This window comes from Chaetodon trifascialis, chromosome 15 (assembly GCF_039877785.1).
Source record: "Chaetodon trifascialis isolate fChaTrf1 chromosome 15, fChaTrf1.hap1, whole genome shotgun sequence".
In the NCBI taxonomy this organism is placed as follows: Eukaryota; Metazoa; Chordata; class Actinopteri; order Chaetodontiformes; family Chaetodontidae; genus Chaetodon; species Chaetodon trifascialis.
This window is the reverse complement of record NC_092070.1, coordinates 1,380,915-1,403,135: the sequence shown is the minus strand read 5'-3', so window position 1 is coordinate 1,403,135 and position 22,221 is coordinate 1,380,915. Positions and strand designations below refer to the sequence as shown.

At 43.6% G+C, this 22,221-nt stretch overlaps 1 protein-coding gene across 1 annotated transcript in view; it reads right to left on the bottom strand.

The window, feature by feature from the left end:
* Window positions 1-16,307: 16,307 nt before the first annotated feature.
* Window positions 16,308-22,221, bottom strand: part of bcl2l12 (BCL2 like 12) — a 37,507-nt gene continuing 31,593 nt past the window's right edge. The window contains exons 5-7 of the mRNA XM_070980238.1: window positions 19,962-20,038; window positions 18,147-18,410; window positions 16,308-16,414 (exon numbers count right to left, since the gene is read on the bottom strand). Of these exons, the coding sequence (XP_070836339.1) occupies window positions 16,373-16,414; window positions 18,147-18,410; window positions 19,962-20,038 (383 nt within the window). The 3' untranslated portion in view covers window positions 16,308-16,372. The remainder of the gene's footprint in view (window positions 16,415-18,146; window positions 18,411-19,961; window positions 20,039-22,221) is intronic.

The following is a 22,221-nucleotide window of genomic DNA, read 5'->3' as shown; positions in this document are numbered from 1 at the left end:
ACACCCTGGACCGGTCGCCAGCCGATTGCAGGGCTTTATCGGCAACTTTTGCCATGCCTGCCAGTTTATCTTTCTTTCTCTCTTTTTCTTTGTTGATTTTACTTATATATTTTCTTTTCTGTGAATATTAACACTTATCCGCTTTGTTAAGCAGCAATCTATATCTGGCAGGATATGATTATTTCCACTGTTCACTTACACTGCTGATGGTTCTCTAATGAATAGCAGCTTTTTGCTATGTTTCCCTCCTTTTTTTTTTTTAATTAGCTATTTTTGCTTGATTTTGGCATAACCATATTTGAGTCTTATTAACAATTGGGGCTTGTAGCCTAATAGTTTTCTTTTGCATCAATTTTTCAGTTTTTTTTTCTTTATTATGCAGTGTATACTCAAATAAAGGTTTTTTTTTTTATGGAGAGGAAGGGGTTATCTGACTATCCCTCACTGTCACTTAAATTTTGGGGGGTGGGTGGGGGTGGGCTCTGGATGGACTTTTTTCCATCTGTTTCCTTTCTTTGAGGGTGGGTTTTAGGAGCCTGTTTGGTTTGGGACTCATTTTCTTGGGTCCCAAAAGGGAAAGAAGGCAGGCTGGGTGGGTGGGTAAAGATGTTTCAGGATTGTGGGTTAATGGCAGGGTGGGACAGGACCCAAGGGCTGTAACTTTACACTTGTTATTTTTCATTCGTGGTGGCTATAATTGGTTTATTTTTCTGATATTATTTTTCTGCTCAGACACCCATGATTAGTGTCTCCCTTTTGTCTTGGAATGGGCGGGGATTTAATATTCCTCAAAAACGTACAAGCACTCGGGACTTTCTGCGGAGGATGAATATAGATGTGGCTCTTTTTCAGGAAACTCACCTGCTGGAAAGGGATGTCTCCAGACTCCATGATAAATTCTATTATGTTATTGCTTCCTTCTCAAATTTGAATAAAAACAGAGGAGTAGCGATTATTGCTAAACTTAGCTTTCAGTTTACAATTTTAGGCTCTGGGAAGGACTCTGAGGGTAGAGCAGTCTTTATTAAAACTCTAGTAAATGATAAAAAAAAAATAGCTTTTGTTTCTGTTTATGCCCCTAACTCCCTTGATAGGAGCTTTTTTGATTATCTGACTAAACTTATGCTGGATTTATCTGATTTTGGTTTAATAATAGGAGGTGACTTTAATGCAGTTTGGTCACACCCATTAGATAGAACTGGAGTAGCTGAGGGGGCAAACCAGCGTCTTGCTTCCCCTGTATTAAGGAAATGGGCTTCAGACTGTGCCGTAGTAGATGTCTGGCGGACAGCTAATCCCTCTCTAAGGGAGTTCCCCTGTTTCTCATCCCGTCACAGAACTTTTTCTCGTATAGATTAAAGACCTTAATCAACTACTCAGGAACAAATCTGATTATCTCATTCATAGGACTAGGCAACTTGATTACTTGTACAGTGCCCAACCAAGTCATTTACTGTTAGGATCCTGCCTTCCTGTCTCTCCCAGTGAGTCTCCTCTCCCTTTTTCCCTGTGTGTGCGTCTGTCTGTCTACCCCTGGAGTCGTGGCCGGGCAGCCCCTCACCTGCTGCCAGCTCCTCCCACGGCGACTCACCTGCATTCACTCTCCCTTCATTAGGGAGAGTATATAAGACATGGACCTGCTTCTCCTCGTTGCCGGATTATTCCTCATTCCATGTCGATGTCTGGTTGTTTGGTCCATAAGTACGAGTCTCTTTGTCTTCCTCTCCTTTTCAGAAAGAGTCATGTTTTGTCCATCGTTTTTTCCAGCTATTTATTGTGCTGTGTTTTTCTTTTGTTTCAGTGTCTGCCTGCCGCTTCCACGCGTGCCTTGTGTCAAACCCGCTCCGTCAGTGCTCCTTCTGTTTTTGGGTCTTTGGTCTTTGGTCTTTGGTTTCTTCGACTCCTGCTCCTTTTGAGTGCACCTTTTGTTTGTTATTTATCCGCTCGTTGAGCGCGTTTTCTGTTATTCGTTTGTTAATAAATTTATCCTTGGTTTTACACAATTCCTGCCTCTGGTTTCTGCATCTCTGGGTCCTATTACTTGGCAGCTGCAAGCCTAACAGAATAATCCAACCAGTATGGACCCAGCAGATCCAGTGCGCAGAGCAGTGACCATGCAAGGCACTTTGCTGGGCCAGCATGAGAAACTGCTTCAGGCATTGTGTGATTCCTCGCAGCATATGGCGGTGCAGGTTGCCAATCTGTCTCACAACATGTCTTACCTTTCCTGTCTGTTTTCCAGTCCGTCGCAGCCCACTGTTAATTCTTCCAATCCTGCGCTCGCAGATTCCCTGGCCACGAACCCCGAACCGTTTGACGGCTCTCGGGGTAAGTGTCGAGGGTTTTTGTTGCAGTGCAACATCGTTTTTCGTCAGCGTCCCCGAGCTTTTCCGTCCAACCGATCGCGAGTTCATTACGCGTTCGGGTTACTGCGAGGCAAGGCGTTGACGTGGGCAGAGGCACTGAACTCGTCCGTGGATATTAGCTCGTTGACTTTTCCTGACTTCGAGAGGAGGCTGAGATTAGTCTTCGACCATCCAGACCACGCGGGTAATGCCTCCAGCCGTTTGCTTCGGCTTACTCAGGGCTCACAGGCCGCCGCTGATTATGCCGTAGATTTCCTTACCATTGCTGCCGACTCCGGTTGGAATGACACCGCTCTTAAGGGTGTTTTTCCTCATGGACTCTCTGAGTGTTTGCAGGAGGAACTCGCCACCAGGGAGAAACCCACTGATCTACACGCTCTTATCGACATGGCAGTCCAGATAGACAACCGTACGAGGGAACGGTCTCGGCGCTGCTCTTCCCTTCCCCCTGCTCAGCCGCCACTCCATTGGCAGAGATCAGCGGCCGTCTCCCCGGAGCCCAGAACAGTCCAGCCCCTCGCTTCTCTACCTCCGCCAGCCGACGGGGAGGAACCCATGCAGCTAGGCAGAGCACGGCTCTCCGCCGTGGAACGCCGGCGGAGGATTGCCGCGGGTGAGTGTGTGTATTGTGGACAAACTGGCCATATCCTCCCTGTCTGTCCCATTCGGCCAAAAGGCAGGGCTCATCAGTAGGTTTGGGGGTACTGACGAGCCAAATCAACCCCAACTCCGAACTCCCCAAATCTCGCAAGCTGCAAGCTCGAGCCTCTCTGGGTGTGGGAGAGGAGGTTTTTTCCTGTCTGGCTCTTATAGACTCTGGTGCGGAGGAGAACCTCCTGGACGAGCACTTGGCCGCCGACCTGGGCTACGTGCTGGAGAAGCTAGAGGAGCCGATCAAGGCCTACGCTCTCAATGGTGAGGTTATGGCCAAGGTAACACACCGAACCACACCCATCAGACTCACTATTTCAGGAAATCACCATGAGGAGATTCCCTTTTTGTTGTCCGCTCACCACACTCACCCCTCGTCCTTGGACATCCCTGGCTTATGAAACATAACCCGCATATCAACTGGAGCCAGGGAAGGATCGTGGGTTGGAGTGCTATGTGTCATGCTAACTGTCTCCGTTCAGCTATTCCTCCCACAGGGGGAGACAATGGAGTCTCTACCACTCCTCCAGAGCCACTGGACCTTTCCCTGGTCCCCTCTGCCTACCATCATCTGGGGGAGGTGTTCAGCAAGGAGAGGGCGCTGTCTCTTCCTCCTCACCGTCCCTACGATTGCGCCATCGACCTCCTTCCTGGCGCTCCTCTTCCCTCCAGTCGACTCTACAGTGTGTCACGTCAAGAAAGGGAGGCTATGGAGAAGTACATCCAGGAGTCCCTAGCCGCGGGGATTATCAGACCCTCCACTTCCCCGCTTGGCGCAGGGTTTTTCTTCGTGGCCAAGAAGGACAAATCCCTCCGTCCTTGCATAGACTATCGGGGCCTGAACGAGATCTCTGTGTGAAACAAGTATCCCTTACTACTCATTAATTCTGCTTTCGACTCCCTCCAACAGGCTACCGTCTTCTCCAAGCTAGACCTGCGCAACGCATATCACCTGGTGCGTATCAGGGAGGGGGACGAGTGGAAGACTGCATTCAACACACCTCTCGGTCATTTCGAATACCTGGTTATGCCTTTTGGGCTCACGAACGCTCCTGCAGTTTTCCAGGCCCTGATTAATGATGTTCTCAGCAACTTTCTAAACCGCTTTGTTCTTGTCTATCTGGATGACATTTTGATCTTTTCCCAGTCCCTGGAAGAGCACGAGTCACACGTGCAACAGGTTCTCTCCCGTCTCTTGGAAAATCATCTGTTTGTGAAGGCTAAAAAGTGTGAGTTCCACATGGACACTGTCTCCTTTCTCGGGTTCATCATACAGAAGGGCAACCTGAAGGCTGATCCCGAGAAGATCAGGGCCGTCGCGGAGTGGCCAGTCCCGGAGACCCGGAAGGAGTTACAGCGCTTCCTTGGCTTCGCTAACTTCTACCGCAGATTTGTCCGGGACTACAGTAAAATAGCCTTACCTCTGACCAAGTTAACTTCCTCCAAAGTGAAGTTTGACTGGTCAGCAGAGGCTGACAAGGCGTTCCTGAGACTCAAAACACTGTTTTCTTCCGCTCCTGTGCTAGTCCAACCCGACCCCTCCAACCATTCGTGGTCGAGGCTGATGCTTCTGACACGGGTGTTGGAGCCGTTCTCTCCCAGTACGCTCAGTCTGACAATCGTCTACACCCCTGTGCTTTCTTTTTCCTGTCGCCTCTCCCCTGCAGAGTGTAACTACGATGTCGGCAACCGCGGGCTATTAGCGGTCAAGCTCGCCCTAGAGGAGTGGAGACACTGGCTGGAGGGAGCAGAACAACTATTTGTGGTCTGGGCAGACCACAAGAACCTCTCTTACATCAAGTCAGCCAAATGCTTGAACTCCCGACAGGCCCGCTGGGCACTGTTCTTCAGTCGCTTCGACTTCACTCTAACCTACAGGCCAGGCTCTCGCAAAACCAAACCGGATGCTCTCTCCAGACAGTTCTCCCCCTCCGAAGACTCTGGGGAGCCTGAAAGCGTCCTCCCTCAGGACCGCGTCATCGCTGCCCTCTCCTGGGAGATCGAGGAAGTTGTCAGGGAGGCACAACGCCAGCATCCCAACCCAGGTAATGGCCCTCCCAATAAACTGTTTGTCCCTCAGTCTGTTCGCTCTCAGTTGCTCCAATGGACTCACGCTCATCGCCTCTCCTGCCATCCCGGTGCCAACCGCACTATCTCCTTGCTGCGTCGCCATTTCTGGTGGCCCTCTTTGGAGGCCGACGCTCAGGAGTATGTGGCTGCCTGTGCTACCTGTGCCCGCGGCAAAGCCTCTCATAAGGCTCCTGCTGGTCTTCTCCTCCCGCTCCCTGTTCCCAGCAGGCCATGGTCCCACATAGCGTTGGACTTCATCACCAGACTTCCTCCCTCCCGAGGTAACACCACCATCCTCACGGTTGTTGACCGTTTTTCTAAGGCTGTTCCTTTCGTCGCTCTCCCCAAGCTTCCCTCTGCTCTAGAGACTGCCGATCTCCTGGTCACTCACGTCCTCCGCCTTCATGGCATCCCCGCAGACATCGTTTCTGACCGTGGCCCCCAATTCTCCTCACAAGTGTGGAAGGCGTTCGCCAAGGCTCTGGGGGCCACGGTCAGCCTAAGGTCCGGTTTCCACCCAGAGTCCAACGGACAGACCGAAAGGGCCAACCAGGACCTGGAGACTGCACTCCAATGCATCTGCACGGACAACCCCACAGACTGGAGCTCCCTTCTTCCCTGGGTGGAGCACACCCGCAACTCTCTCACCTCTTCTGCCAGCGGTCTCTCCCCTTTTGAGGTCTCCCTGGGCTATCAGCCACCTCTCTTTTCTGCACAGGAGGCCGAGATTGCTGTTCCGTCCGTGGCAGAACACATAAGGAGGGTCAAGGAGATCTGGCAGATGGCCACCAGAGCCCTCGAGCACAACCAGGAGGTGAAACAGTGCGCTGCAGACCGCCATAGGACCCCAGCTCCTTCCTACAAGCCAGGTCAGTCAGTTTGGCTCTCTACCAAAAACATCCCCTTAAAGACTGAATCCCGGAAGATGTCCCCCAGGTTCATCGGTCCATTCCCCATAATCAAAGTCATCAACCCTCAAGCCGTCACCCTGAAGCTCCCGGATTCCATGTGGATTCATCCCACCTTCCACGTCTCTCAGCTTAAGCCGGTCTCCTCTAGCCCTCTAACCCATCTCTGGGTTCTATTACTTGGCGGCTGCAAGCCTAACATTTACTGGCTTTGAAACTTAAAACCAATGAACAATTGGCTAACATATCATCTGCTAAATCTTCCACAGGTAAATTGTGCTTTGCTCCAGCTGAGGTTAATGATATTTTTTGCTCATTTTACTCCAATTCATACTCCTCTGAGTTTATTTATAATGAGCATGCATGCAAAAGCTTTTTGAACCCCCTTCAACTTCCAAGGCTTTCTTATGAATCTGCCCTTGAACTTGATGCTCCAATAACCCTGAGTGAATTGCACAAAGCCCTAGTTAGCATGAGTAAGAATAAATCCCCAGGTCTTGATGGTATACCCCGAGAGTTTTATCTGGCCTTCTGGCCCCAAACTGGTCCTCTTTTACTGGAGATGATTCATTCTACAATCAATAATGGTTCTTTCCTCAAGAATACTAATATTGCTATTATTTCTTTACTCTTAAAAAAGGAAAAGGATCCTTCTGAGTGCTCGAGTTACTGTCCTATTTCAATTTTAAATGCTGATACTAAGTTATTTGCCAAAGTCTTAGCTTCCCGATTGGAACCACATTTGTCTACTCTAATTCATGCGGATCAGACTGGCTTCATTAAGAAGCGCCTTGCCTCAGATAATGTCTGCCACCTCCTCCACATCATACAGTAGAAGCTTCCAACACTGCAGATTCTTTAAATGCCATTTTGTCGCTTGATGCAGAGAAGGCATTTGATCGTCTGGAGTGGCATTTTCTGTGGCAGGTTCTGCATCATATGGGCTTTGGACATAACTTTTTATCTATGATTCAAACTTTATATAATGACCCAACTGCAATGGTGTTGACAGGGAGCACCTGTTCTAGGCAATTTCCCATATCTAGAGGATCTCGACAGGGTTGCCCCCTCTCGCCTTTGTTGTTTGTTTTATCTCTTGATAGTCATAACCCTATTATTATACATAATACCAAACACTTTATATCCTTGTATGCAGATGACATACTTCTTTTCATCCATAATATCTCTCATAGTCTTCCTCACATTTTAAACATCTTCAAGGACTTCGGCCAGGTTTCAGGATACAAAATCAATTGGGAGAAATCTGCATTATTACCTCTGAACTCTTCCACTGGACAGGTTCCTTTTACCGCAGCCACATTAAACATACCAGTTGTCCAGATGTTTAAATATCTAGGAGTCTCAATTTTTCCTACAGTTTCAGCCACAAGAATAAGAAGTATTTGCAGAGGTGGAAACTAGTCTTCAAAAGTGGAGCTCCTCATTCCTGTCTTTTCATTCCCGCATCTCAGCGATTAAAATGAATATTCTCCCCCGAATAAATTTTGTTAGTTCTATGCTTCCTCTGGCACCTCCCAAAGGTTATTGGAAGAAAATTCACTCTCTACTCTCTAAATTTATTTGGGCTGGTAAAAGACCCAGAATTAAATTATCTGTCCTTCAGAGACCAAAGGAATCTGGCGGTTTAGGACTTTCAAACTTTCAATTATATCATTGGTCCTTTGTGTTGCGCCCTCTCTCCACCTGGTTTGGCACAGCATCTTGTGTATCTTGGCGCCCCATTGAGGAAAGTATTGTTCAGCCCCACCGATTACAAGATCTTATTTACTCCAATATCTCTATTAAACAATCTAAGCTGAAATTTGGGTCTATCATCACCGAGCTAATTTCCACTTGGAGTGCTGTGGAAAAATACTGTAAAGTGTCTCCCAACTGGTATCTCCGGTCACCCATATTTTTTAACTCTCGTATTCAGTTGGGAGGGTGTCCTATATATTTTTCCAGTTGGGCAAATAATGGTGTATTTATACTATCTGATATTTTGGGGGCTGAAGGTCTCCGTTCATTCTCAGACATTCAGAAACTCTTTAACTTGACTGGTTCCTCCTTTTTCTTTTATCTTCAGTTGCGTATGGCAATGCGCACTTACGGGGTGCCTTGGGATGGCACACTAGGTTTACACCCTTTTCATAAGGCTCTGACTGGGACTAAGGGTTTGGTCTCTACGGTTTATGCCATTTTGATGCAGGCACCAAAAAAAAAACACTCTCTCTTGACAGAGTTTGGAAGCAGGACCTCCCATTTGATGACAATAATCTGGACTGGCACTTGATCTGGCAAAACTTGTCTTTTTCTTCCAGAAACCCCAACCACCTAATTATTCATTACAATTTCATACACAGGTCATATCTCACTCCACGCACTTTGTTCAAATTTAAAGCATTGCCCTCTGCTAATTGCACTCTGTGTTCACAAAAGAGCTTACGCACCTTTTTCCAATATGGTTTGGGAGTGCCCAGGTGTTGTGGTCTTTTGGAAGAATGTTTGTAGTGTGCTGTCCATAATATTGTCTAAGGAGATTCCCTGCTCGCCTACCATCTTATTACTACCTCTGGTTTGAACCTACTTGCTAAACTTAAATGCCTTTTTCTTGCTCGTCTCACTGCCACTAAAAGGCTGATAGCATGTAGATGGAAACCCCCTCATTTGTTATCCTTAAATAAATGGTTATTAGATTTCATAGATATAGCCATTATGGAATGTTGGGCAGCTAACTTGCACCGAGCCAAACCTGAAAACATTTCATGTTGGGATGATGCCATCTCCACTCTAAAATCTTTATTGTAGCCATCTCCTCTTCTTACTTTGGGTCCAGTGGGTGGGTGGGTGGGTGGGAAGGGGGAGGGTGGGGATGTGGCACCCCTTGTATATATTTTCTCATTTATTTCTCCTTGTTTTTTTGTTTTTTTTTCCTCTCTCCTGGGTTTATTCACTTATTTTGCATTTATTTATTTATTTATTTATTCTTCTAATAAAGATAATTGACTCTGTCTTGACATTGACTCCATTCAAGTGGTCCAGCCCCCGTTCAAGGGCCCTAAAGGCGTTTGGTTTTGAGTGTAGTATTGGGTGAGACTTGTTTAAATATCTCTGATTTGCTATATGTATATATGTGTGTTCATATGCGTGTTTGTATGTACATCAGTGTACTTCATAAAGACAAAGCCTGTGGACCCCTTGAGATTTGGGGGGCGGGAGGGGGGTTGTCTATCTATTTTTCATTATTATTATTTTATCTATGTATTATTCTTTTTTTTCTCTCTTTTTCTTATTTGTCAACACTCAATATTATTGATATATACTGCCATTGTTATGTACTTATCTATTTATTTTTGTTCGTTATGCCACACTACCATTCTTTTTTCTCTGTTGCTATTATTGTCCAATTGATGCTTGCCACATCTGCCTGTTTTAAACTAAATGGAAAAATCAATAAAAAATTGATCTCAAAAAAAGAAACTGAGGTAGACTTGACTGAATTATAAAACCAGCCTAGACATATGAACAACTTTAGTCACTCTTCTTACTCTAAACATACATGAACTATTCAATTATATTTTTATTGCAAGTGTGTTTAAAAAAAAAAAAAAAGCACGTGTAAGAGATGTTTATAACCTGGCTTCTCCTCAGTGCTCAGTGGAAGCATGTCTTTAGCTATATGATATGCGGCTGCCTCCATTATGTCTTCATGCCTTTTAGATGATTTGTCATCAGGCACTGAAGCAGATACCTCAGCTGCTTGTGCGGTGGTGCTGCGGGTGCAGATGTTGTTGGACGTTGGCGAATACAGCTGCGCTCCAAAGAGTGAGCGCGGCTGAGGTGGTTAAACAAGTTTGTGGTATTACCGGTCTTGGTGGGGACGACAGTCTTGTATAAGTTACAGACCACATTGGTCTAACTACAGTCCGACTTATAAAATCCAAAAAACTGCCATATTGGCGAGCTGACTTTCCCTGTTTTATCACAATTTCTTCGCTCGTTGCAGCGCTTTCTATTTCTCATCTCCTCATGGAGCATCAAACACGAGACAACGATGGCGCAACCGAACTTGATAATGTTACATGATTGGCGTGTTAGCGTGTCACTCCCACTGATCAGCGATTACTCCCTACGTTGCTCGGTTACCTGAGAGCGAGTGTCTTTGTTCATGCAACCAACCTCGCATTGCAACTTCAGGTTTCTTCCGACGAAAAAAAAAAAAATTATCGAGTGTTTTATCGAACGCATTTTTTATTGATATTGACGACGCGTCTATCGTGAGACATATCGCTATCGTTTTTATCACCCAGCCCTAGTTATAACTAAATATAAATATTGCCAGTACAAAACCATAATGAAATATACAGAAAACAATATTTAGTAGAAGAAGGCATCACTAACTGTTTCTTGCAGAGGACCTTTGCATTCTTCATGACGTGACTTAAACACCTATGTAGAATTGGCAGCTCAGTGACATTCTTCTTAGCTTTTCCAGTAACTATGTCGTAGTACTGGGCAAGAAGCTCTGCGAGGCTCAGGCCACACAGATTTTGTGAGATGGCCTGCATCAAAACAACAGAGCCATCACAAATGTACATCACTGGCCTTTTTTTAATGTTTTTCCCATGTGCTCTCATGCAGTCCGTGATGAACGAGCCTAAGAAATATGACGCAGATGCAGTGGTGTGTTCTGCGGTCACAAATGTTGCTACAGGCATGGGGGAGCAACCTTTCAGTGGATGTCTTACAATAAGTTCATATATGTAAAAAGGTGCACTCTGTCCTTTGTCTTTTTTTTTTACCACACTACCTGTTGCATCGAGATACATCAGTCTTTGACCGCTGATGGAAAAGACTTATAGTATTTTTTGACCGCAACATCAGTCCTTTGGGCTGAAGTATGATTTTTTGAATGAGCTTTTCCTCATTGTCTTCCTCTTTTTCAGACATGAGTTGCAGACTGATCTCGTTCTCATGCAACCTATTTTTTTTTCCTCTCAGAATATGCTATATTTTTCAAAACGCCTGTTGTGGGTACATTGTCTCTGCAACCAAATTCCATCAAATCCTCCTCCAGCTTCATCCAGCTCTCAAGATGGTATTGGCGGGGAAGTTTTGAACTGAGTTTCTTTGACATTTTTGTTCTGGCGTGTGATCTTATAGGTCTTCTCTTGAGCTGATCCCACCTGTGATTCACCATGTCCCCATGAAAAATGACATCTGCCTTCAGAGAGTATTCGCTCTCCACTTTCACGTCAACCTGGACACTACAGTCTTCAAACAAGCAGTATCCAGAACAGGTGAAGACTGGACAATTCTTCCTGGATCCTAGACTTTTTATGGTGTGCCTTTGAAATCCAAAACTGCAATAAGGATGCACAGTTCGTATTCCTTTTGCAATGACGTTAGTCCAGTTTATTGACTTGAATTGTCTCTTTTCTTGTGTCCTTTTAAGTTTTACCCAATCATTGCGTTTAATATAAAAGAAACATGGCTTATTGGGCAACTTGTGTGTGAAAAATTGTTGTGGTTCCGCTGAGCCTTTTGATGAACTGGAGGTACTGGAGGAAGTCTGATGAAAAAAAGTAAAGGAAAAGTTACCAAATTGTCTCATACAGCACTACGGAGACACTAAAAACTTTAAAACGGGTTCATGAAATTGTTTACACCTTGCTTACAAAACAAACACACACAAAAGTGCAAATTTGTGATAGTCCTTCAACTACACAGTACAAACAACAGTATACGACACACAAATAAAAACTGAAAATAAATAAATCAAGAAGTTTTAATGACTTGTGGGAATCCACAATAATCTTGTATAAATTAGACTTTTACATAAAAATAGGTAATCACAAATTTAAAGTGGCACCCAAATATGACCCCTGGGTTACTCCTTTTCTAACCCGAATTTTTGGTCATATATATGCCTCGGAATATCCCCATCGAGCAGAACATTAATTTGTGTTCTGTGCCTGTTCTATTCGCAAGCAATCTTGGTCTTTTGAGTGCAGGTAACATGGATATGGATGGCACAGCTCCGGCTCCATTTCCTATTTCTTCATGTTCTCGTCTTCCATTAATGAAGAAAGTGAGACAGAATAGTGCCAAGTACTGGTGGTGGGTCAGTACCAGCACCAAAGCGCAAACGAAGGTGACTGCTACCGCAGTTGTTGTTTTTGGATACAGGAAGAAAAAGCTGAAATGACGCGCATTGCGTCATGACGTTCTCCGAGCATCGACACGTTGTCCATGCGTCGCAGTTTTGATCAGGATATCCCAATTGAATAACCCTGTTTGCTCACACATGTAAACAGGTTATTCCGAATGTTTCAGAAACCGGAATATTGACCATAACCCGAATATTGACTGCATGTAAACGTAGCGAGTGTTACTTTTAAAGTTGTTACCTCAATTTCCAAGCTAGGTGAGGTTAAATTGATTTAATGCATTTTATCTTTAAACAGGGGTACAGGGCTGAACGAGTCTGTTTCATGTGGGTGTGTGTTGTATGTTTCATTGTCATCCAGTTATTGTTTCTTACCTCTTCACTTTCTGCTCTGGTCTGGTTGATCTCCTGGTCACCTGACTGGGGTGAAGACTCGATGTTGTATTGCTCTTCATCGTCACTGCCAGAAATGTCCTCCTCCTTCCCACTGCCATGGGTTTCAAAACCTGAACCTATAGAACCTATTTAAAAAAAATGATTAGTCTTGGGGCGGTGTTTAGCTCAGTTGGTTGAGCAGCCATCCCATGTTAGAGGCTATAGTCCTCACTGCAAGTGGCCCTACTTTGAATCCCGCATCGGGTAGCCCCTTCTTGCATGTCATTCCCCCTCTCTTCCTCCCCACTTCCTGTCTCTCTCTCCACTGTGCTGTACATTAAAGGCAAAAAAGCCCAAAAAATATACTTAAAAAAAAAAAAATTGTCATATTATACTCTTGGATTTACCATCCAGTGTATTGTGTCTTCCTTGTTTACCTTCCTCTCTGGTCTGGTCAATCTCCTGGTCACCTGACTGGGGTGAAGACTGGATGTTGTATTGTTCTTCATCATCCCTGCCAGATGTGTCCTCCTTCCCACTGCCCTGGGTTTCCAAACCTAAACATATTAAAAATGATTAGTCTTATTGTATTGTTGGATTTATCATCCGGTGTATTGTGTATTTCTTGTTTACCTTCTTCTCTGGTCTGGTCAATCTCCTTGTCACCTGACTGGGGTGAAGACAGGATGTTGTATTGTTCTTCATTATCCCTGCCAGATGTGTCCTCCTTCCCACTGCCCTGGGTTTCCAAACCTAAGCATATTAAAAATGATTAGTCTTATTCTACTGTTGGATATGATCACTATACATAGAAAATCTTCATTTTTCTGAAGATGTGTTCTGTGTTAAACATAACAAGGTTGAAATATTCTAGATTTCACTTTATTGAAGACTGTGTTTGAACATAATGAAGCCAGAAATCTATACATGCTTTAACATACTGATTTGCGTTTATCTTCTATAACACATTCTACATCAGTCCACGTCCTGCCTTATCTTTCTTAGCCCTTCAAACGGAGCAGTGGTATATAGGCAACAGCCTGGAAACACAGCCCAAGGCGTCACCAGGATGTATTAACCCTGTTGTACTCTTTGGGACATTTTTGTCCAAAGAAGGAAATTTTGACTCATTTTTGGCAATAACTCTCACAGTGTGATGATGACTTTGGCCAGGAAGCTTAATTTTATTTAGCAATTTGGTTTTGGAAGTACAGTGTGAGAAATCTTGTCCCATGCACATTGAACTTTGATCATTCTGAGAACTCAAGGCATGCAGCACAGGTCTGAAAACTACACACAAGTCGCATTGTGTTTAAAAAAAAAAAAAGTATCCAACAGTCATTTCATAGTGAAATGAATAGGAGATACACCTTTTCCGAAGCTGTAGCCTGTGGGGCGATAACCATGCAGAATGACGAAGCTTGCTAGCGCAATACTCCTCATCTCCTTCTGACACAGACTCGTTGGGAAACCCGTATCAGGAGATATGGAAAAGTCCTGCATCTTGCTGGCGTCCTCAGGATTATTGTCCCATCTCTGCTCTATCTCTGTGCAAAAAATAATTATCTTTTAACTGTGACTTACCTTCAAGAACCTCCATTTTCAGTCACTCTTCACTCTTCACTCTCTTGTCCGCCTATATAACCTTTATCCACTTGATGAATTTCGGGTTACTTGATTGAAACACATCATCCGTGACTGCCACCCACTTCTCTGCTGTGGCACTGTCTGATAATTTATGTTGGATGAATATCTTCAAGAGAGCATCGCGCCCTCCAGCTAACTGCCAGAGGTCTTGGCTCTTCTTTTTTTGACCTTTCTTCAATCTACCCATCGCTGAACTCACACCTTCGCCATACGTCTTTTCACTCCAACCGGATGTTCTGGAGATAAAGAGGCACTTGCGTCATGGCCTGAGTTTATTGGCGACTGAGTCACTCTTTTTTCGTTCACTTATTATAGGGTACTCACCCAAATATGAGGATTTTTAATGTAGGCTATGTCAAAATGTAGCTAAATAGCTCAACAACTACCATGCCATGTGACCTGTTGGCTCAGAATCAGTGTAGGACAGTAGAGAGCCTGCTCTATGACACACACCTCTTTTCATTGCATTTGGATACAATTATTATTAGTTATGAATTTCTAATACCAGTCATAATGTAAATGTGAGCATTATAGCTCAATAGCTCCCAGGTCATGTGACCTATTGCCCAATAATCAGTGTAGGACAGTAGATCTAAGCCTACTCTATGGCACACACCTCTATCTATTGCATTTGGACACATTAATATTATTTTTTTTATGAATTTTTAATGTATTTTATACTCTAAATATGAGCATTATAGCTCAATAACTCCCTGGTCTTGTGACCTATTGGCTCAGAATCAGTGTAGAACAGTAGATCAAAGCCTGCTCTATGACACACACCTCTTTTTCTTGCATTTGGACACAATTAGCTTTTTTAATGAATTTTTAATGTATTTTATACTGTAAATATGAGCATTATAGCTCAAGAACTCCAAGGTCATGTGACCTATTGGCTCAGAATCAGTGCAGGACAATAGATCTAAGCCTGCTCTATGACACACACCTCTTTTCATTGCATTTGGACACAATTAGTATTTTTTATGAATTTCTAATATCAGTCATAATGTAAAAATGAGCATTATAGCTCAATAACTCCCAGGTCATGTGACTTATTGGCTCAGAATCAGTGTAGAACAGTAGATCTAAGCTTAAATCTTAAAAACACTCCACCGTTGCGTTCCCGTGTAAAGGGTAAAAACGTAAAAGTGTGCTCCAATCTGCCAGAGCCTGTCCCTTACATTCTCTGGATCTGCTCACGTCGCGTACGCATTTATGTCACAGGTACGCGTATGCATGCATTTTTCCCCCAAAAAACATGCCACTTTTGCGTTTTCTGTTCAGATCGTTTCCGTGTAAATGTAGCCTTAGAGATTGTTTCTACTGTGCTGTAAATAAACAAATATTGCATTGATGAGTTGATGTTTTCTTTACTTTCTCTGATTTGTCAGTGAAACTGCAAATAAAATACAATTAAATTAAATTTAAATTTGAATACCAAAAGAATAAAGTCTCCCATTTACCTCTGCTTAAATCTAGCGATGCATAGTTTCATTTGCATTCAGTGTGATTGAGAAACAAAAGGAGTCAAAATGCTTATCACATCACATCCCTACTGCACCTCACACTAACACAACACACTGCTCCCAACCCTTTGTGCCTTTGTAAAATATAAAAATATATTAAAAAATATATATATAAAATGTATATAAATCATAATATGGCATAAAAGCACAATCAATATTTTTTTGACCATGCAAAATGCACATTGGTTTAAATTGTTTGACTTCAATTATGCTAAATGCTGTAAACAATTTAAAAAAGAGAGAGAGAGAGACATCAACAGCTTTGATTCATTTGGTGTTGACTCTTCGTCAATGTACTAAAAGATCTGGCAATGAATTTGACATTGATAAAATGTTTTTAACAGATGGGTTGAATTTTTGTGGTAGGCTGACCCTTTGGTTCTTATGAGACAACACAATGTACCTTTAACATACGACCACAAAAAAAGAAAACTAAACACGACAGTGTTTGCACATAGGAAGCTGTTCAGGAATCATGCTCTTGTCACTAGTAGTTCCACTGATCTAGCTGCCTGGAGGCAGTATCGAACCTCTGTGATCATTATGTCCTCCCTGTGAAGTGAAGAGAAGTAGCTGTCCATGTAGAAAAGCAAAGGTCCATCTGTCACTCTTCCCTTTGATGTCATGAGGCCAGTGTTGACAACTGGTAAGTTGGAGAACTCAGTCGTACTCTACAGGCTCCTCCAAAACTATCACATTCTCCTGAAGATGAAACAAAAGGTTAGGTGATAAGTATAAACAGAGTATAATAAGTGTAAACAGAGGAAAAAAAAAAGCTTAATATATACTTTTAACATTCACATAGGTGCATTGGTGCCCATGTCTGCAAGACTCATATGATGAAGCACACTGTGCAAAACACTTCGTGTATGTTTGGTAATTAGTCCCAGGGCTGTGGGTTGTCAACAATCTTATACTAATAAATTGGACCCACCATGCCTCAACTCCAGTCATACATGCTAACACAGGGAAAAACTGTCAGGCTGTGTAGTGAATGAAATGCTGGGATCAATGCTGGGGTGTGTTTATATATATATATATATATATATATATAAAATAATTATGTGGAGTGAAAATTGTTGAAGTGACAGCAACATTAAGAGAATACTTTTAGACAATGTTACAGCTCCTCTCCTCTCTATTATGTCCCCCACTCTAGCTGTGACCATTCTGGCCCATAGACATTCATGTAAAAAGAGAGAGAAGAGCTGAAAATTGCATGAAAATTAAAACTGTGTAGAAAGTGTATAAAGGTTTTTTCTAACTATTTATGTTAGGATCTAACCTGTCTGTTCCTAGTGTTCTCTGTTTCCCTTTTCCCTAGTGTTATGGGGTTGTCTGTCTTTCCCCTGTCTGTCTCAGCTGGGTGTTTCCCTGCACCCAGCTGGTTCTGCCTCTCCAGCGGCGCATCTGGAGCGCATGAGCCTGAATAGGGCTAAGTATATAAGGAAGATGCAGAGCTCAGTTTGTCGCTGGATTATTCTGATCTCTCCCATGAGTTTCCAGAGCCTGTGCCTAATGAGTACCTCAAGTCGTTTGTCAGTTGCTGTCTCAGTATTTTGTACCTTCTCTTTTGTTCTTACGTGTGCTTCTGTCTTTTTGCAGTGCCTACCAGCCACCTCTGGCCTTTGCTCAGCCTCAGCCTCCCACGTGGAGTTTTGTTTGTTCCACACTCGCTTGAGTGCACCTTTAGTTTAGTTTGTTTCCACTCCTTATGAGTGCGTTTATTTTTTTAATAAACTTGTTTCCTTTTTACTCTCAACCCCCGGTCCGTATATTGAGTCCAACTACTGCTAAATTAAGGCCCAGCCTAACAACTTACACGGTAACTAAGCTTTAAAGGAAGATGAATATTTTCAAAGGTTTTGAAATGGAATAATATCCAAAATGTATGAAAGAAGCAAAACATTTGTTTGGACAAAGTTTGGATGGTGTTTCTAGCTCAAATTATGAATGAGTAGATCAGAGTTGAAAATGCAGGAAAAAATGTGAAAATGTGTGAATTCCAACCATGACTTCAAATGAGTAAATTTTCACAGAAAATTGATATTTCTGAAAGTTTGAAACTTTTTCAATTTCATTTAGCCTATTAATGGTCATATTCATTTGTTCATTTGTAGTATTCGTATGTGTAGTTGTGTGTGGTCAGGAGTTACTGTGTGTGTGTGTGTGTGTGTGTGTGTGTGTGTGTGTGTGTGTGTGTGTGTGTGTGTGTGTGTGTGTGTGTGTGCGCTCAGCATATTTTCATAACCTTTAGGCTGAGCCCCCATGGCCTCTGAAAGCAAACTACTATTTGCTGCTTGAAATTCAAAATAGCAGAAAAAATATACATTATACATTATTATTTGACATTTGGTCTTCATTTCAATACTGTCTTTATCAATGGAAATGTGGAAATAATGGAAGTTAAACATGTTTATATTAAATTACTCACCCATCCTCCATGGCTCTTGACCCAGGGGGCAAATGTCTCCATATAGCATTCTGCATAGCCTTGCAAGCGTTGGGCTCCCGTGGCTGTCACCATCCGCCGTGATACCTCCATAGTGACAGCCATACGTTGCAGTGTTGGACTAGCTGTTTGTGGCAGTGCTGGGGTCTCAGATACCTGTCTGCTGCCGAAAGTGTCCAGAAGCTTGGCAAATGATGCATAGGAAAGACGAGCCAAGTTGGAGCGCAAGAAGGGGTCCGATTTGATCTGTAAACAGATGTGCATTTAGCAATCATGCCAGACTTTTATGGGAAAATCTAAACTCAAAGGCTTTCTTGGCAGACATTTCGATATCTGGAGCATAAGTCAAAAAGGATATCAGATTCATACTCTTGATTTGTGTTAAATTGTGATGGACAGACAAAAACCAATGGAGACAAACTGTTCATGTCCCCCATAAATGTTGTTCTGAAGGATCAACAGACTTTAAAAGCAAGTGGCAACAACACTGAAACATACTGCATATACCCCAAATTTCATCTTATTGAAAGTCATACATCGTTCAGAAGTCTCTGTTCTTAGCTTAGTTTTAGCCTTTCTAGTTGTACTCTCTGGCTCTACAGAAATGTTAGAATTTAAATCTTATTGTTCTGTATAACGGGTGGCACGGTGACGCAGCAGGTAGTGCGCATGCCTCACAGCAAGAAGGTCGCCGGTTCGATCCCCGGATTAGGCAGGTCCTTTCTGTGTGAAGTTTGCATGTTCTTCCCGTGCATGCGTGGGTTCTCTCCAGGCACTCCGGCTTCCTCCCACAGACCAAAAACATGCTCATTAGGTCAACTGGCGACTCTAAAATTGCCCCTAGGTGTGAGCGCGAATGGGTGTTCGTTGATATATGTTGCCCTGTGATCGGCTGGCGACCGGTTCAGGGTGTAACCCGCCTTTCGCCCGTTGACAGCTGGGATAGGCTCCAGCCCCCCCGCAACCCCGAAAAGGGATAGTCGGGTATAGACAATGGATGGATGGATGTTCTGTATAACACACCATCATACAACATATAATTTCAAAGTTCATCAATAGTCTAGCCACAGAGCCTCTTTCCAGATATATCCAAAGATAATGCATTAACAGAGTAACTAGGAGCAGTATCATAGATCTAAATTTGGACAATCATCTTTCTCCATAAAAGGAGTCAACTCTGGAACACATTACCAGCTGAAATCAAATTAATTCTAGATATAAAATCTTTTCCACCAAAGAAGTGCGTCTTTATGTTGTATGAGTACTGGTGTTTCATGGTATGTGCATTTTATCGTATTTCCATATCTATAGTGTAATGTAGTTTTCTGATACTGAAAACAATTTATTTTAATTACACTGTACATGTAAAAGTGCAACTAGGGACAAACAATAGCTATAAACTCTATATTTTCTGCTTTGTGTTGGAGCTATGTTAAATTGCATCATCCCAATCAAGAAATATAATCAATTCCATAAATTCACAGCTGTCTTTGTGTCTACTGTTGCTGTTTTTCTATTTTTCGATACATGTACAGTGAATTTTTATGGTAGGTGGTAACACGTATACCTGCTGACCAACAAAACCAACTGTGCCCATAATGTTGAACTCATTAACAACCTTTTTTTATTTAAAGCATTAGAGAGCAGCTCAAGTTGACTGCAGTTTACTGACATTACTTCACAGAATGTATGGGTCAATAATTCTCTATATTCAGTCTCTTCTCAACACAAAGACCTGTTAGTATCTGTCAAATGAATCATGCTGCTTTACACACCTTATGATGAATCACTACCTACCTTAGTGTTGATAGAATCTCCCTCCAAAGAGAGCACCTGAACGAGCTGCCGCACCACTTCGTCTTTCTCACACACTGCTAAAAGAAAGAAGAAAAAACTGCTGTGCTGTGTTAAAAAGCATGCTCCTGTCACAGTGTCAGCTTCTAGCTACAGGTTCCACAGAGAAGATGAAATACAAATGAGACAATCAAGTTTAAGTGATAGATCCAAGAGTGTATACTGGCCCCAGTCATCATTTAGTTGAAAAACTCTGCTTCCTACTGGCCTATGGGGTAATGCCTTTTCCACATGGTGTGTAGCAGTCATTTTGTTTGAAGCCTAAGTACAATTACAATTAGTCATTTGGCAAACGCTTTTATCCACAGCGACATACATATGAATTCACACACTGATGGCACAGCATCCGGGGCAGTTGTATGTTTCAGTATCTTGCCCATGGATACTTCTGCATCTGGACTGCCGAGGATCAAACCACGATCTCCTGATTGGCAGACAACCGCTCTACTTTCTGAGCCACAGCGGCCACAAGTAGTAGCCGAGCCAAGTGCACTCAAATCTATCATCTTTAATTCTGTAATATTTATCTAATATCCATGTCATGGAAAAATTATGCATACATTTTCATTTGGAAGCTGTTGCTGCAAATCAATAACATGTGGTAAAAGGAGAAACGGGCCATCCTTATGCTGCGAAAAAATAAAAAATAGAGACTGATGATGTTTTCGGCACGGGACATGCAGCGTTTAGGTGCAATGTCCTGAATGGAGGGGAGAGAAGTCCCAATGATTTTCTCCGCTGTCGTCACCACTCTCCTCACATTCTTCCAGTCATGTGTTCACAGACCAGGTGAGGTTGTCCATGATGTGCACCCCCAGGAACTTGGTGCTGCTGACCACCTCCACAGCTGTGTTATCAAGGAGAAGTGGAGCGGGGCTGGGCTGGTGCTTCCTGAAGTTAACAATGATGTCTTTTTTTTATCCATTTTCAGGATCAGGTCGTTGTCCTTGCACCAGCCCACCAGCTGCTCCACCTCTTCTCTGTAGGCTAGGTCGTTGTCGTCCTTGATGATGCCCACCACTGTTGTGTCGTCTGCAAACTTAACAAAGTGGTTGGTGTTAGCCTTAGGGACGCAGTCATGTGTCAGAGTGAACAGCAGAGGGCTCTGGACACAAGCCTGAGGGGAGCCTGTGCTGAGGGTGATGACGCAGGAGGTGTTCTGTCCAACACGCACCAACTGAGGTCTTTCAGTGAGGAAGTCAAGCAGCCAGTTACACAGGGGGGTACTGCACCCCAGGGGTCCCAGTTTGTCTACCAGATGCTGTGGAATGATGGTGTTGAATGGGTTTGGAGATGATACGCTCCTTTACCAGTCTCTCAAAGCACTTCATCACGATGGGAGTGAGTGCAACGGGCCAGAAGTCGTTAAGTGTTGTGGTCTGAGGTTTCTTTGGCACTGGGATGATGGTGGCAGACTTGAAAAAAGATGGGACTTTTGCTTGGTGAAATGAGGTGTTAAAAATGTCTGTTAGAACATAAGCCAACTGATCTGCACATTCTCTGAGCACCTGACCAGGAATGTTGTCAGGGCACGGGGCCTTCCGTGAGTTGACTCTCCTCAGAAACCTCTGTACATCAGCTGTGTCGAGACAGAGTGCCTCTTCATCCTCCTGGGGAACAGCTTTCACTGCAGGAGTGCTGTTTAGTACATCAAACCTTCCAAAGAAGATGTTGAGATCATTGAGGAAGTCTGCATCATCATCACATGCTGGAGGGGCTATCTTGTAGTTATGCCTTGCCACATATTCCTGGTGTTGGTGGCATCATGGAAAAATTCCTGGATTTTTTTGGCTGTGGGCATACTTTGCTGGTCTGATGGCACGGTTCAAGTTGGCTCTCGCTGTCCTTAGTGCCACCACATCTCCAGACTTGAATGCTGAGTTCCGTGCCTTTAGCATTTTCCGTACATCCACAGTCATCCAGGGTTTTTGGTTGGCCCGAGTGATAATGTTCTTCAAGGTGCTGACATCATCCATGCATTTGTTGATGTAGGCTGACACAGACATGGCATACTCATCAATATTGATGTGATCATTGTAGGAGGCAGCTTCCTTGAACATATTCCAGTCAGTGCACTCAAAACAGTCCTGAAGTGTCTCCATAGCTCCCTCAGACCACACACTCACCTGCCTCACTGAAGGTTTAATCTGATCAGCAGGGGCTTGTATGTAGGAATTAGCATAACGGACAGATGGTCTGAAGA